Source organism: Hyalella azteca, unplaced genomic scaffold (genome assembly GCF_000764305.2).
Source record: "Hyalella azteca isolate HAZT.00-mixed unplaced genomic scaffold, Hazt_2.0.2 contig1213, whole genome shotgun sequence".
Lineage (NCBI taxonomy): Eukaryota > Metazoa > Arthropoda > Malacostraca > Amphipoda > Hyalellidae > Hyalella > Hyalella azteca.
Window position 1 is genome coordinate 19,956 of NW_025931539.1, and position 17,468 is coordinate 37,423.

The following is a 17,468-nucleotide window of genomic DNA, read 5'->3' on the forward strand; positions in this document are numbered from 1 at the left end:
ACCAGCCTACTTCCCAAAAAGCATACGTAATAGTGAGCGCAAAATGACTTGCACTGATGGTTGCCGCCACCTACGACAACTTTAAAATGTTCTCTGTTGCGTACAAACGTCCTCAGGTTGCTACACTCAATTGTTTACGTATAATTCAAGTTGAAAGTTATGTTCCCGGAGAGTGACATACGGCGGTAGAGGGTTAAGTTTGAATCCACGACCTTTTAAAATCGATTATAAACCTGCGTTTTCCCTAAATTATTACAACATCGTTAATTTCGTTTCTTCGATCAACTGTAATCAATTGAAGTGTCCTTCACTAGACTTCAAAGGGTCTGCAACGGATTCCCGGCAGAGCAGCTGATTGGGCTGGTATAATATGAGTCGGTAAAAAGTACGAGTGTATAATTAAGGCGTGGTTTAACTTAATTCTTGCTTTACCCAACCTCAGCCGAAATTGTTAAAGCGAACACTAGATAAAATTTCACCCAAAAATTACATCATGTAGGCTAAGTTGATGAGCAGCATTTGTACAACAGATTCAGATTATAGACGATTTACGGTCAGCAAGTTAACACTTTTCTCAATTTTATAAGATATTGTGAATCTGTAAACGCACAATGGGGCAAAGTTATCGTGACGCAGTCGGAGTGTCGGGACTGAGAGTGCCAAACATTGAAGGTATACACTATACATAGGGTGTGTACCCAACAAAGTAGGGAATAAAGATACCGTAAACCTACTGCTTGAGGTGCGATATGACATCTAATGTGATATTAATTATCTAATTTACTCGATTTCGCCAGTAAAAACTATATTATTGAACGGCGGATGCCAAGAGCTCAGACTATAAATTCTAGATAACATCTAATTATTTATGATTTCCTGGCATAAACAACTAGGAACACGCTAGTTTGTGATGAGTTTTAAATTGGCGATCAATTAACTCACTTTAATTATCTAGTGTATGTGTTTTTTTATAATATATAATATAATTACACATAACAATATATGATAATTTGAAACAACGAGAAATTTTTGAGAAATATGGCAACGAAAATGAGGTTGGGTTCAGCTACTTAAAAAGTTTCATTTCCTTAAAAAAGGATTGATAAGATATTGATAGAAAATGCTTTTGTCGAACACTTGGCAGCTTAAATATTCAGCGTCGCGTTCTGTTCTCATTAAAAAAAACCTAGGTACTAAAGCCCACACAACTCAGGCGCTTCAAAAGTTTATTTAATTACAAACACATCATAGCCAACAAACAATAACATTGGACCTTATATTGAACGAAGCAATCAGTCACTAAAAACTTTATTGGACATTTAATTTTTTCCAACCTTTCCAACCTTTGGTCGCAGGAGCTGACACTCAAGATCTTATTCAATTGTCAACAAGCTAACAAGGTAAGCTGATTTCTTCATAGATGTTCTGAAATGCTGCTAAGTCTCAATGCGGCGATAGCTAAAGGGAAGATTGGACTAAAGCAATCATACCACATATGAAATGACCGAGGTAACACCAGACAAACTTCAGGCGAATAACATCATAAACATGCGATGGGTACATAATTTTCAAATGAATTAAAGATAATGTACGGAGACCATAGCAGATCGCTCTTAATTTGTACGCGGTGCCGTAGCAACAATAAGTTCTAGCGGCCATAAAAACGTCTTAAGAAGAGCATGTAGCACCTGCACCAGGGCTGAATATATGCGACCTGAAGCGAGCGGGTGCGTTTAGTAGCTAATGGTCGTACGTGTGTCACGGCGACCTATAGCCGACTAATTTACGTCGAAGTAACGAACAAAGCACCAAACAAAAGACGATCTCGTTCACTTTGGTCCACAATTGTTCGAGTTGGAGCAAGAGGAACATAAAGCACAGTCTTGGCCGACCGAGCTGCTCGTATATACGCGTCGAGCGCCGACATATCTGTTCACCTCACGCGGCCATTGATGCTCGAGCGCCCGATTAACTTATAGAATTGATTGAAACAACATTCTAAATCATCATCAATAGGCACTTAAGAGCCATTTCAGCTTCGAAAAAATACATCAATAAGACATCACCAAGAAACGTAAATCGCGTCTCAATCAATCAATTTCATAGCAGTCAGCAATAAAACATGACACACCTTATATAGTCGAAAAAAATTGGTAATTGTACATTGTTACTTTACCCAGTACCACGACGTTATTTTCCTCAGTACTGTAAGAATTCAAGTCGATCAATGATAATGTTCTCGTCAAGAAAAAGCAATGAAAGAAATTATAAGTGTTGTCAAGATAAAAATCTAATCGTTCATACGATGTCGAGTGATGATGGCTGCTCACACACAAATTAATAAAAAGAATGGGTTCATGGGGAACGAAATGAATAATGCGCCTAAATTTATTGTAGTGATTGAAGTTTATCTCAAACTAGGCATGAAATTTTTAACAAATTTAACAAGAAAAATTTAACACGGCTTTTCTTGCAACGCAGTCATGCCATGAATCATGAAGCAGGAACCGTCATATTCATAATATAGCTGCTTTCGAAAAAAAAACTTCAATCAGTTCGTAAATATTCATAAAAAACTCGGAGAAGGATTGAGGGGAAATTTAAATCAAACGCGCAACGCGATACACGAGCATTACGGCTCAATACGAGCACCGCGAAACGACACACGAGCATTACGGCTCAATACGAGCACCGCAACACACGAGCATTACGGCTCAATACGAGCACCACGACACACGAGCATTACGGCTCAACACGAGCCCCGCGACACACGAGCATTACGGCTCAACACGAGCACCGCGACACACGAGCATTACGGTCCAATACAAGCTGCTGTGTTGTCAATTTCTCTGTCAAATCATGAACGAAGCAAACGCTTTCCGAAGGTCCCTTGGGCACCTGCAACGTGACAACGAAAACAACAAAGTCCCGTGCGTGTATGTTTATTCTTGCTTTACGAGCAAAGTTCCTATAACTTTACGTTGGTTAGTCCAAGTTCTGCTGGCGTCAAAAATGCCTACTGCTTCGTCTGGGGCTAATACTTTAACAGTCCACTTTAACAGTCTAATAATTTAAATTTTTTTATCGAGTCACTGCCGAGGTTGCATTAATTAATTAGTTCATTTTCCTTGTTCGTTTCACTGCCAAATTTGCATAATTTGTGACGCTGATAATCGTGTGATAAATTTTTCTCTTTGTGATGCTGATAATCGCGTAAGCAAAATAAGTGTTCAGTAAGAGCCACTGAAGAAGGTGTCCCTGAGGGCTTCTGAGGTGACGCGTCTCGCAACAATCACGGCTCTGATCAGAGAGTGAGAACAAGCACTGATGATTGGCGTGATCAAGTGTCTGATTGCTTGTACTGCCTGCCCTTGTGCCTGCTGCTGTGTCTGATTGCCTGTACTGCGTGCCCTTGTGCCTGCTGCTGTGTCTGATTGCCTGTACTGCCTGCCCTTGTGCCTGCTGCTGTGTCTGATTGCCTACAAGAGCTGAGCTACGCGAATTTCGATGGTAAAATCTTTCGGTATCCAGCTTATAGCCCCTATTTAGCCATATCCGCCGGCTTCCTTTTATTTCTAAACCTTGAAAATGTATTGAAATCTACCCAGTTTTCTTCATTTGAAGCATTAAAAAGAGTTGCCTTGTGACCGTATGGTGAGTTTTCGACTTCCTAGTCCCCGGTCACGCTGATGCGCCGCCTTCGTCGTCCTCCGTCTCCGAGTCGTCGATAGACAGGTCACCCCGCCCTTGGGCCCCGGATGTAAAATAACATGGTTCAAATCGCATGACACTCTGCTTTACACAGATGGACTCAAATGCTTCTTTTATATAGAAGGATATAGCCTTTACAGAAATGTATTGACCTATAGATAGAACATATGCTGAAAAATTACTTCTACTGTTTTTTTACTTTTTTAAACTGGCCATTTTCCACGTATATATGCAAGCCCACTCGTATATGCAAGCACGCAGGCCGTTAGACGCTGCTTGCTGGTGCTAGCGAGCATGGCAGTTGCCAGGGCGCATGCGCGTAACTTGTTCTGTGTTCGACATGGAGACATGCATGTCTGTGCCCGTGTTGGGAGACATGCATGTCTGTGTCCGTGTTGGGAGACATGCATGTCTGTGTCCGTGTTGGGACGCATGCAGGCTGCTGTGGCCGCCATGTTTACATGCACCGTCAGGATGACGCACCGCCAGACGGTGGGACAAGCAAGGCTGGCTCTTCATCCCGCAGTTCGGGCAACGTCGGGAGCGACGAAGTCGGCATGAGTCGCTCATGTCGTCCGTCCGCGCGGCGCCACATACGTCGGGTCGTGCTAACGTAAGACATACAATCTTAGATTGCATGCGATTTGATGACGGTCTTGAAACGGAATTATTAAGAGAATGCGTATCCTGTTCTGATTTTGGCTGATATTCTTTTGTTTGTGCCATTCGGGGTATTTGCAAAATTCCATTATTTTGCTTGTCTGGAAGCAATTTGTACAAAATCTATTATTACCGAATTGTATTTTACTTGAAAACAGTTGCTGACATAGCGCTGAGAAAGAATTAAATCTCAAACAATTACACATACACTTACTGTCAACTGATTCGTAACGACGAAAAGAAAAAAGCCATGCCAATATAAATACTTATTCCTGAAAATCGTTGCAATAAATCACTGAATAACAAACAATATATTTATATACTTTCTCCTATATTATACTTTGCATAACACCGGTCCAGACAGGAGCCGACTGGGGCTTAGGGCTGCTCCTCGCGCCGCCTCACCATCAACGCGTCACGCGCCTCGTGAGGCGCGGAATAGAATAGAAGTGTCGGCACTGAAGAAATAGGCGCATGGCCTGTTGCCGATTCTTGAACTTTTTTGTGACTTTATTCACAAAGGATCCGGCCTTCTGAACCCGATCTTTCCATAACTGACGATTGATTGAGATAGCTGCTGGAATTATTGCCTGGTCCGTAAGGTGCTAGGCATTTCAAGACTGAACATACGCTCCTGCATAGTTTCGTCTAGTCTGTTCTTGAAGGCGTTCATACTCGGAGCGTCAACGTATAGGCGTGGTCATGCCTGACCAGTAGACGATGGCAACTACCATTACCCTCGCTAACTGGCCACTAATTGCCTAACTGACCGCTACTGGCCTCCATGCAGCGCTACTGGCTTCCAGCGCTACTAATCTTCAGTGTTAAACACGATTTTTACGTCGGATCTTTCATCCATGCGACCATGCCCAATACTATTCTAAAATCTAAATAATAAGTTCAAACGGTTGCCTCCACAGCGCAATGGAATCAAGAAATTGATTCCATTTTCGCACAAGAGTTGAACTTCTGAGCTAATATAGTCATGATTTGTCTAGAACTGTTTTTTTTCCTTTTACTCATTCAAACAACACATATATAAAATATCTGGTATGTATACAAAATTCACCGATGTTTCACAGTTCACCAAAAAATAACGTTGTTTGAGCAAGAACAGGAAATAACATGTCTGGTCAGTATTCGTCAATTACACAAATACTGACCTCAGATACTATATAATGGACTTAAACTCTATTATAGAAATTGCATCAATCACATACGTGAAAGTAAATATAGAGATATAGAAGAATGCAGTATATTCCTAAAACATAAGGTATTAATGAGGAATAGAAAGCAATGTAGTGAAAAGTCTCGTAAGAATGAAGCGTAAGAAAAGTCTCGTTCATCTCTCAAATTAGTTTATAGTGTTTTGTAAATTTTATTTAAAAAATGTTATTTAAAAATGTTGTGCCTAGATTGATTGATGTACTTCAATTGGTGGGAAGAAAAAATCAATAATTGTTATTGTATTATTTGGAGCCGCAAGGCACATTGCCGTAATTGGAGTTGCTGAAGGTGGAAGTCACGCCTTAGACCTCGACTGTCCTCTGACTAGCCTACAACATGAAACACTTTCTAACGGATTACGAGACTGTGACGATGAGAAATTTGTATTAGAAGCCAAGTTATTCTTTACTATTCGCTGCTGTAATTGCGGCAGGTTCAAGAATGTCGCGGTAGTGGGCATAAGATAATACGGACATCGCAACAAGCCTCGCTCGAGGATCAACGATCAATTATGAACATTTTTAAGGCGGGACAAAATTTGGACTAGGAAGAACAGCTAACGCACTCTTTGAAAAAATTCCGCATGCACCGTGCAGCATTGCACGGTGTATAGCCGCGGTACACAGCGTTGGCCACAGGGACAGCTATACGAACGTGTAATCAGACTCCACAGCTTGAGCAGTGATACTAAAAGATATTTCTAGCAGACATAACAGTGTTAAATATTAACCTGGCCCTGCCGACACGCGTAAACACCTGCCGTGATACGCGCGTCTGACGGCTCACAAGTTCCGGGTGCAGCTGTAGGGTCTCGCTGGATACGCCCTGTCGTTTGGGCACAACGACTGAAGCGCGAGGCAATCATTTTTGCGATGCTGAGTCCTCAGGTTTACGCCATAGCAATATATACTTTTTCTTGCGTTATTGGTCTCCAGAATACATGCAAGCTAAATTACTTTCCTAATTTTCGTTCTACTCAAATGTTCTGGAGATGAGGAAGGACCATTTTTGCGACTGTGGTTTGAGTGGTCAATTAAGTTATCAAAATCCAAAAATTATTGAGTGGTTAATCATGTGATCAACATTCAAAAAACTTTTGTAGGCGTTTGTTTCAATTTCAAGAATTCCATCACGGCCATATGTCGCAGCGTTTAATCAACTCACAACAATACAAAACAAAACGTGTCGAAACAAAATGATTGAAATTCCGTCATTCCTAGAGAATTTCTTTTTGAAGTTTACACTCCCTGTTAAGTAATTGCAATCATCAAAAATAGTTTTGATTACCATAGGGTATACTCGAGAACATGTGAAACAAATTAATAGAAAAACTGAGCTGAACACCGCCCGACGCCGGACATATCGTCGACACGACACTTGAAAGATTGTCTGTGATAAGAAAAACTCATCGTAAATGGACGGTTATTTACGACCCTGTTTTTTAAAGACTGAGTATTGATGTTGCTGGGCCTACGGGTGAAAAACAAACAGACAGATTTATCTGAGACGCATGTAGTTATCAGATACACGGCAACACACAAAACATAATAGAATGCAGTAGTAAATTTTCACGCTATCGCCAGAGATTGAATTGCAGACGGAATATGTTGTGTGGCGATCGAAAGTGTGAGCTCTTCAAAAATAACGTGTCATTTGAGATGATTTTTAGGAGATATTATTTTATATTTATGAAATTATTGTAATTTAACTTCAAACAATAGTTCAGACTAATTCAAGCAAAGATTGAAAATAATTAGTATAAACAATTTTTATTAGCCTATATCAGCGGAGCAGGATGAAGATCCTGGTCAATTCCTTACCGGCTATTCGTACTTGAATAGAAAATGAGTCAGGATGTAACAATTATTAACTTCCCTTTATGAAATTTGTTAACAGTGATCCAAAACGACAATGTTTCATGCAGATGAAGATTTAATTGTCAGGAAACAGCGTCAGTGACGCCAAATAAAGCGTTCATACATTGTCCGAGATGACGACCAACTGACAGTTCACAGGCGACTGCACAGTCTTCCGGATAACGTGGGCTTACATTGCTAGTCGAAATTGAATGAAATCATAACATGTGGAGGTTGAATGCTTACGTGATTATAATTAAGTGTGTACACATAATTTATTGCAAAAAAATGCAGGCGTGAAGTATGGCCGGAAAGCCCGACGCGACGCCGACCGATAAAAAAAGAAGAGATCGCGCCATTTTAACTGCGATGGCCGGGCAAGCAGCTCCCCGCAGCGTCGGCTAATGAAATGAGGCTGAAAGAGGATACTTATGAACGTATACCAGATGAAGAGCAAGCAATGGGGCCTCGTGACCTGACGATAGCACCTCACGAGCATGTCCTGTTCAACCCACTATATCCCATGTCTAAATACCATCACGATCTAAGAATTTCCCGTCCATAAGAATAATTGAATATTTACCTCCAGATCGGTGCACATTCAAGGTAATCTTTAAGTATAATGACGAGCACAATATCGATGATGTTCATCAAAATTATAATATTAATTTGTTTACGAAGCTATCAAATGATACTTTTCTAATTAAACTCACCATAAATATTTAGCTGCACACTGTTTTGATAATACAAGCTCAATAAGTCAAGAGAAATGAGCATCTCAGCGTAAAGCTAAGCCATTAAAACGTCAGTTATATGGCTTGCTGTAAATACTTAGTAGATACCGTACCAATAAAGAAACTCAAGCAGAGACGTACACGGCATCATAAGCGTAAAAAACTTGATAATGAGGCACACTTGCAGCGACAGCTTGCAAGCGCGCTACACGGCACTGATTTCATCAGAGAGCAACAGGGATAAGTTCAGTAGCTATTTCAAACCAACGTCAGTGATGAAAAGATCTGATTAAAAGGCCTGTTTCTAGATCTCCTGTGAACAAGTCACGAAAATTACAAGAACCGGCAACAGGCCATGGGCTATTTCTTCAGCGCCTACACTTCTATTCTCTTCTTTTTTTATTCAACAAGACATGTTACATGCGCTTCATTAAACAGAGATCTCATTTAAAGTGAGTCAGAGAAATCGGCAGACCGGCTCAGTGGTGCACGCACATGAAGTTATCCATTTATTATAATGAATTAATACATTAATAGTAGCTGTATGGCTAAGTCTTCACTATGTGAGCTTGTCAGTATCTTGTGTGCGAATTACTTGTTAAAAGCTTAGCACTCCTGACGACCACACAGTCTGACATGATCATGCAGAGCAGTCAGTTTGACAACTCGAGTAGGGCGCAGGATGCAGTCATGCTAAACATATCTAACCACATCATCGTCATACGCTCTCAAATTAACAAGTCATCAACTTAACTATTATTAATATTGTAATCCATAACATCACATCGTGGCATGCATGAGAAACTCGCAAATTATTTTCCAGTTTATGAGGCAGTGTGAAGACATTGATATATTGAATTTGAAACCTGATCTTGATTACGATTACTCAGCAATAATCAACAACAAATTTAAGCATTGATAATTTTAGATACACGTTGAAGTATATAACAGAAAATAGAACGACAAACCCGCTGCAGGAAAATAGCGATTATCATCGTGGGTAGCAGAGCATGTGTCGGCAACGCCCAAAGAGTCATTAATTTCCAGAATACATTCATGAATGAAAAATCGAGGAATTATTTGTGCCTGAATGGTAGGATGGATGGCCACGGCCTCGATTTAAATAGCTAAGTAAATAACTAAGTAAAGGAACTGCTACGCTCCTTATTGATGGATTTCCTAACGCACACACCTCAATCTCGTACACAAATTTTAATAAAAAATTCACCTTTTAAACATTTAAATTCTAAAAACGCCCAAAATTCGACAGTATGAAAATGTTATATCTAAGTTATAACGCAACGGGGTTCTTGAGCTTCCCCTCCTCGCCCTATTCATATATTCTTTGCGGCAAGAAGGTTATTAACTTAAGAGGATTTTAAGTTTATCTGTGCTCCCCTATCCCCCCCCACGACCTACGTGCCTGCCCCCGCAAGATAATTGCGTTCATCTCCCCACGGCAGCGCGGCGCCAGCCCCGCGACCTCGCAGCGCCGCTTCTGGCTGCACGCCGCTCCCTGCACGCCATCAGGTCACCACGCGCTGCCCTACGTGCCCGTCTCGCGTGTAACGCTGCGATGCTGTCACGTGTTACGTGTAATGCTGCGATGCTGTCACGTGTTACGTGTAACGCTGCGATGCTGTCACGTGTTACGTGTAACGCTGCGATGCTGTCACGTGTTAATGCGCACGCAGCAGGCTATACGAGTCAATCATTTTATTCCTCAATAAGCTCTGATCATTTGGGCACTAAAGAATAGATAAATATCACTGAAAAATTGCTGTTGATCCTAAATTGCTGGACAAAGTATATGGCATGTATGATTCATAATAGGTTTGCAGCAGATTTGGGTGTTTTTGAAAAAGTTCATTGCAATAGTACTACATCAAAAACTGAATTCTGGCGACAGAGTTTCGGGACAAATATAAGCTTGCCAATCTACAGCTCATGAATGTATATGAGTTTTGAATAACTTTAACATTTGCGCAACTCTCACAAATATACGGCATGTAACTAATACATACAGCATGCAACTCTTTTAAATTGTACGTGAATCTGTGAAAAATACGTTGTAAAACTCATATGAATTTAGCGTGCTTATCTCATAAATACGGCATGCAACTTTGAAGAATAAGTCATGAAACTCACTTAAATTCGGCAGTGAATTCTGATAAATGCATCATGACCCTCACATAAATACGATGTAATGCTCTCAAACTACGTCATGATACTGATATGAATTCGGCGGGCAACTCTCGTGAATAAGTCGCAATACTCGTATAAATTCAGCGTGCAACTCTCTTGAATAAGTCGTAATACTCGTATAAATTCAGCGTGCAACTCTCTTGAATAAATCGTAATACTCGTATAAATTCAGCGTGCAACTCTCTTGAATAAATCGTAATATCAAGGATATAATTTTTCGACAACATGTTTTGGAAATTTGGGTTTATTATTAAATTGAAGTAAAAATGCAGTATTTTGGCTTGTATCACTGGCACACTCGGCAAACTACGAGTCATGCCACGCGCTGGCCTACGAGCCTGTCTCGCGTGTAACGCTGCGATGCTGTCACGTGCTCAGACACACGTAGCAATTCGGTGAAAAACTCACATGAATAAGTTGTAATACTCATATAAATTCGGCGTGCAACTCTCGTGAATAAGTTGTAATACTCATATAAATTCGGCGTGCAACTCTCGTGAATAAGTCATAATACTCTTATAAATTCGGCGTGCAACTCTCGTGAATAAGTCATAATACTCATATAAATTCGGCGTGCAACTCTCGTGAATAAGTCATAATACTCTTATAAATTCGGCGTGCAACTCTCGTGAATAAGTCATAATACTCATATAAATTCGGCGTGCAACTCTCATGAATAAGTCATAATACTCTTATAAATTCGGCGTGTAACTCTCGTGAATAAGTCATAATACTCTTATAAATTCGGTGTGCAACTCTCGCGAATAAGTCATAATACTCATATAAATTCAGCGTGCAACTCTCGTGAATAAGTCATAATACTCATATAAATTCGGTGTGCAACTCTCTTAGGTACGGAGTGACGCTCACTTGAGTGCGACATTAAGCTCTAATAAATACGTTGTTAATGGCTTGGGTTTGTGTAATTTAGATTAACTAGATACGTTATAGTAAGTGTTGCAGTGTGTCCAAAACTGTGGGTCATTGCATATCCCGGGTATGCACTAAGCTTACCATATACAGACTTGAAGCTTAAATTTACTAAAATCCTATATTTCCAAATCCCGAAGACAATCACTGAGAATATGACCATATGTATTTGCAAGGAACGTGGAGCAGCGTCGCTGTCAATGCGACCGAACACCTCGCTCTTGTGGAGCGATTATCGGCTCAGACTCCATGGGATAATCTCCACCTTGGACGATTATCAGATCACGAGTCCGAGTGGATCGCAAAATATGGCGCTCATCTCATATGACAAACGCTGCAGCAAAACAGCACTCTAAATCCGATAAGTCAATCAACAATGAGCCATGTCTTGCAACCATATCGCTATAATGTAAAACTTGCACAGTGAATATAAAGTGTAGAGGGATGATGCATATTTGAATTCAGAAGATATTCGCGAAAAGATCAATATGTTCAGAGAGCAGACAAAATCCAAGTGAAAATGTGTGAATTACAACTAAAAATATGATATTGATTTGTATTAATTTCAAAGAAACTCAAGTGAACTTGAGCAAATCTAGAAATCACGGGAAAAAAACACACTAAATATTACTAAGAAATTTTCCGAAACATATCCTGAAGTTTACGTTACTAACAGAATTGCGCAAAAAGTTTATTAGAAATAAGTCCGCTTCCCAGTCAAGAAGTACCTCATCATAGGACCAGCTAGAATAACTCAGCGAATGACACTCTGCGAGGAAGTAATTCTCACCACAAGAGCTCCATAGTTGTCGTGTGACACGATATACCGTGAGCCATAGTTGTCGTGTAACACGATATACCGTGCGCCATGCGCTGCACTTCAGACGGCAGCTCCTGCGCGCCTCACTTGACGCGCACACACAGAATGCGTCTTCGTTTGCAGTAGCGGCCGACACAGAGAGCGTAAAACAAACACATGTCTTCTTTGTTGTAGCTCCTTATTTATGCGAAGAGACGCATGGCTAACCTGACGATAATGTGCTGCATTACATCACATAACCGCAGTCAAACGAACCGTTTTGCAGCATACACGTAGAAATTTGAGGAGGCATTCGAGAATCACAAAGTCATAGCAGCCATTGCACCTGAAAACTGGCACGGTAAAGTCAATAAGAACTTTTATATCAGTCAACTCCCCAATTCCGTTGAATGAGAATAATATTTTACCAACACTTTTACTATGATGGCGCAGATGTGGTTCAACGAGAGCAAACACCTTTATGGTGCTGGGAACAATCCTCGTGCTGACAGCCCTGCAGTGATGACTATCACCGCGGAGTCGACACAATTGCGCTCGTTTCTGGCGCCCCACAAAAACATCGGTCACGAAAAAATGTCACCCTTGAAAGAGCGGAAGGGCGGAGAGCTTTAATGCGAGCCATCAGGCTGCGCGCTTCGTTTAACTTTAATAAGAAAATTCCTACACAAGAGCACTTAAACGTGCATTCAATTTGTTACGCGCGTTAGATATTGGAATTAAGATGAGGAAACAATCAGCAGTTCTGTTGTTGCAATGAGTTTTCTAACTAAAATCTTAATTAACTTTAGGAAATTCAACGTGTACATCAGCTCCCACCACAATAATCGTAACAGGTGCCACAAGCCTTGTTTTTTCCTCAGGATAATCACGTCTTTGGCGCCAAGCCTCACGACCACAGAACCTTCGCTCGCAAAAGGTGAAACCCATACAAGCAAGCGTTGAGATCAATAGCAAATCTCCAATTGCATCGCTACAAGCGAGTATCCTTCCCAAGTCTCGTCGTTCGGTCCCAAGTAAATTCCATTTGTCCTCTTCAGTTTTATCCTAATTTTGTCGACAAACTCCCTGCATGTTTACTTTTAAAAGTTATGCGCAAAGCTTGTGATCAGCCTTTACTCGCCTCTTCGGCCGATCAAAAAATGTGTCGGCAACTTCTAAACAATAGTACTGCCAGGAATTAGAAAATAGTGATACAGATCATAGAACGATAACAAATTCGATATCGTGATACTCATCATCGAACGAAAACCACTATACCCATTTCAACTGTGGTGAGGTTAGGTACTTTTATTGCGGTACTTATAAAACCGGGACTTATATTGCGAAAATCCAAATAATGAATAGGTTTCAAAACTTTTGAGCACTTTTTGTTAACGTCATAACTTTAGAGTAATCTTTCTGTGCAGCACTCAACCTGCCACTAAAATATTTATATAATGTGTTCACCGTCGTCCACATTAAAGATCTTCCCCGCCGAAGAAGGCAATTTGATTTTAACCTCATCAAAAAATATCCACAAGACACGATCTTTTGTGCAAGCGTGACGACGCTGATTGACGCTTGTTCGTGCATATGCGTTCTAACTTCACGTATAAACGCACCAAGAATTAGCGGGACGCGCTCTGCACGGCTGGTGGTGCGGGACGCGCTCTGCACGGCCGGTGGTGCGGGACGCGCTCTGCACGGCCGGTGATGTGGGACGCGCGACGCCTGCATCGTCAAATTCCTACTTCTATGCGCTCCACCAACTTGACACTTGTATCATGTATCATTACAGAAAACTTCCCACTGAATTTTATGAGACAATGAAATGAATTGTGAATCAGTGTGTGAATGTGGGGAAACTATATAACAGTGGGAGATGAACGCTCTTGATGATCCATAAAAGTTTATGATGCTTGGGTTTGCTGAAACGCTTACCGTACTACAGAAGTTTGAACTAAAATTAATATATATGAAGATGCAGCGGAGGCAATACAGTAGTGGGACCTTGTGGACGGCATTTGTCAGAAACACGTTAAGAATTAATTAATATTTTGGTATTTTCTATGACCTCGTTACTCACCGAAGTCCGCCTCACAGAAGTGCTGCTGGGGGTGACGTAGGGGGCACGTGCAGCCATCGCTGTGTTGCACCATCATTGCCACCATCACCACAGCCGTCATCACCACCACGCATCGCATCTTGGGTCTGCACAAGCATCACCATCACAAGAGTCTTCATGAAGTGTTTTTTTAATTTTAAGTAATTTCGTGTGGAATAAATAATACGGCTCGTTGTTGCTAGAAAAATTATAAAAGACTCGGTAAGCGTTTATATGTACTACCGATGGAACGCAGTTGAAATATGGTACCTAGTTCATTGCAGTCATCAGAGATGACAATGCAATGCGAAAAAATTCTCAAATCTCTCGCGTTCTGACCAAAATCCTGTGAAATGAAGAAAAAGTGACAAACAATTTCAAAGAACCTGCATTTAAATCCCGCTCAGAAATTTGAAGAGAGTGTGAACTTCTGAGTTTGAAGTTCATTTCATTTAAATAAACTCGTAGAATGACCTAAAGACGATTCGAGACGCCTTACCAATCCAGCCATAAAATTTAATTCAAGCAATAACAAGTAGCCTGTGGGCACTGTAGAAATATCACTGTGCAAGAAATATACATTCACAAAATTATATATTAACAAAATTTCGATTTACCGATATACCGTATTCACAAAATTTCGATGCTAAGCTGGAAAAAACACACTATTTCTGTACTAAGTTACACGTTCACCACTGAACTTCGGACAAGAAATCCCATGACATTAATGCTTCTTTCAAGAACTATAAAAAGTAACAAGGGACAAATCGGCTGGAGTAAAGACGCTCGTTTCACTCGTTGACCAGCGTTCGAAGTTGTGCAACATATTTGCCCCCTACAGCGCTGGACCACCGACCAAGCGAAGTAGGTGTCGCGCAATGCACATGCGCTCAACTCTTAACTTTGATGTCTCCGTCTCATCCCAACAAAGAATCTTGGCCACATACCGGCATCCCACGAGTTAAAAATTGTTGATCACCCAAACTCCGCAAAGCGCGTTAACCCGGGTGCGGTGCCGAGAATGCAGCCGTCGTCGGATAATCCGAATGAAAAACCAACTCCTGAGTTCTGTTTTGTGTAACGTCTTGAATATTTGTGGCATTTACAGCTGATGTTTAGGGACATAGATAAGATAATTAGACGACGAATGATAACTTGTGCATCTGCATTGAATTGTGAACGAACAACACTCCCTAGATTGTTGTGGACGACGTAGATTAATTGCACGATAGTGGGCAGTATCGCTACAGATGTTACTGCGGTGTAGACTAACTGCATGATAGTGGGCAGTATCGCTACAGGTGTTACTGCGGTGTAGACTAACTGCACGATAGTGGGCAGTGTCGCTACAGATGTTACTGTGTTGACATCCCAGGCGTGTTGAGTAGGATGATCCACGTAATGTTAATTGCCTGCCCTACATATGACTAGACATATTATCATGGTATCCATCCTACAAATGACTAGACATATTATCATGGTATCCATCCAAGTGCACCGATTAAACATCTGCAATATCACGGTCTGGTAGACAGGGAATAGCATGCATTTCACTCATTAAGTGAAACATTTCAGTTTTTAGATGGAAAGAGCACAGAAATTTTTCATTGGTTACATATTTCACACTTACAAACTTATAATGGATTGAAATTTATAATAATTCTTATTCCAGTTAACGATTAAGAAGCTCAATAGATAAGTGGGCGCAAGGTTGAAACACGCGCAAATTGAAATTCATGGCTGATTCGGAAAACAACGTTAATTTATTACCACAGTAGACAAGGAAACTCAAAATCTGCAAAAGGACTAGAACGGTTAGTGTGAGCGAAAAAATATTCCGTCTTATCTTAACCCTCTACCGCCTTATACACGAGTAACCGGAGCAATATTGTCACAAGCCTACTTCCCAAAAAGGAAACGTTCTTGTGAGCGCAAAATGACTTGCACTGATGGTTGCCGCCGCGTACAACTTTAAATGTTCTCTGTTAAGTACAAACATTCTCAGGTTGCTACACTCATGGGTTTACGTATAATTTAGGTTGGAAGTTATGTTCCCGGAGAGTGACATACGGCGGTAGAGGGTTAAAATATAGAAAATTTCAGAGGCTCAAAAAAAAAAACAAGATAATATCTAAGGCTTTGGCCTCCACTCACCTCACTTCTGCCAGTTGGTTAAGAGAAATTTGTCTTGCATTCAGTTATTGCAGTAAGTCACCCGACTTCTCCTCGGAGATATTTGAATCGTATTTATTTATTGCAATAAGTTATTCCACTTCTCAGAAAATTTTACGTCGCATTCAGTTATCTTTGTAACTCACTCCAATTCTCCTTGGTCACTCAATTTAAAGCTAAAAACGTCATTCTCACGTTCAAATTTTCATTAAACATAATTGAGTAATCTAGCTTTTGTGATCTCGCCTGAACTAGAAAGTCCAATCCATGTTTGGAGTCAGTGTTCAGCACCCGAATATCCAGCAGTAAGCTCAGCAATGATTGCGAGCGCCTCAGCAGTACCGGTAAATCATTCGTTAAAAGGAAGTCAGCCCGAGGCTGGTCGCGTTCCTATCCTCCACGTTAATACCAAGTAAGACATGGTCACTCTATTAGCCAGAGCCAGGCACTTAAATGAATAAACACTTCCTCCTGTGATTTTCCTGGACGTCTAGTTTTTATGAGTGTCTTTCCTGAATATTAAAGCGACCTGAATTCTGAAACGTGGCTGGTAGTTAGTTTTTATGAATGGAATTTTCAACATAGTCGGAAAATGGTCGAATATGGTTAAATCTTGTACACTGCGTCGGAAAAATGCCTGGGAATAATATTTAGTTATTCGTGGTACATTCACGAGAGATAAAAAAAAGATTAAAAAATTTAAAGATTTTCAACTTTGTAAGGAAATTTATTCATAAAAAAGTTCAAGTTTCATTAAAATTACTGTAATCTAATTTCAAACTTTCAATGACGGGATTCGGAACGATGGGAAATCGAATAACATGATTCTCTTCTAAATTTATAGTTATGATAAAAGTGAATCTCAAATAAGCCTTTTATATTGCATATATTAAACAGTAGCAGGTTAGCCCGGAGTTGGTCGGAAGATAGCTTCTGTATTCTAATTAATAGCGACTCCTTCAAGACAAACCTTTTACATTAAAGATGGGACCACCATATTCTACTCGCCCTTTTTTCAAGTTTTGCTACTATAAAAATATGAAAAAACTATTTGCGTCTTTCAAATTACA

The 17,468-nt window shown here is 40.5% G+C and overlaps 1 protein-coding gene across 1 annotated transcript in view; it reads right to left on the minus strand.

Moving 5' to 3' along the window:
* The window catches only part of LOC108670841, a 36,392-nt gene extending 19,353 nt beyond the window's left edge, over window positions 1-17,039 (minus strand). Inside the window, exons 1-2 of the mRNA XM_018158332.2 lie at window positions 16,381-17,039; window positions 14,209-14,333 (exon numbers count right to left, since the gene is read on the minus strand). Of these exons, the coding sequence (XP_018013821.2) occupies window positions 14,209-14,326 (118 nt within the window). The 5' untranslated portion in view covers window positions 14,327-14,333; window positions 16,381-17,039. The remainder of the gene's footprint in view (window positions 1-14,208; window positions 14,334-16,380) is intronic.
* Window positions 17,040-17,468: the final 429 nt, after the last annotated feature.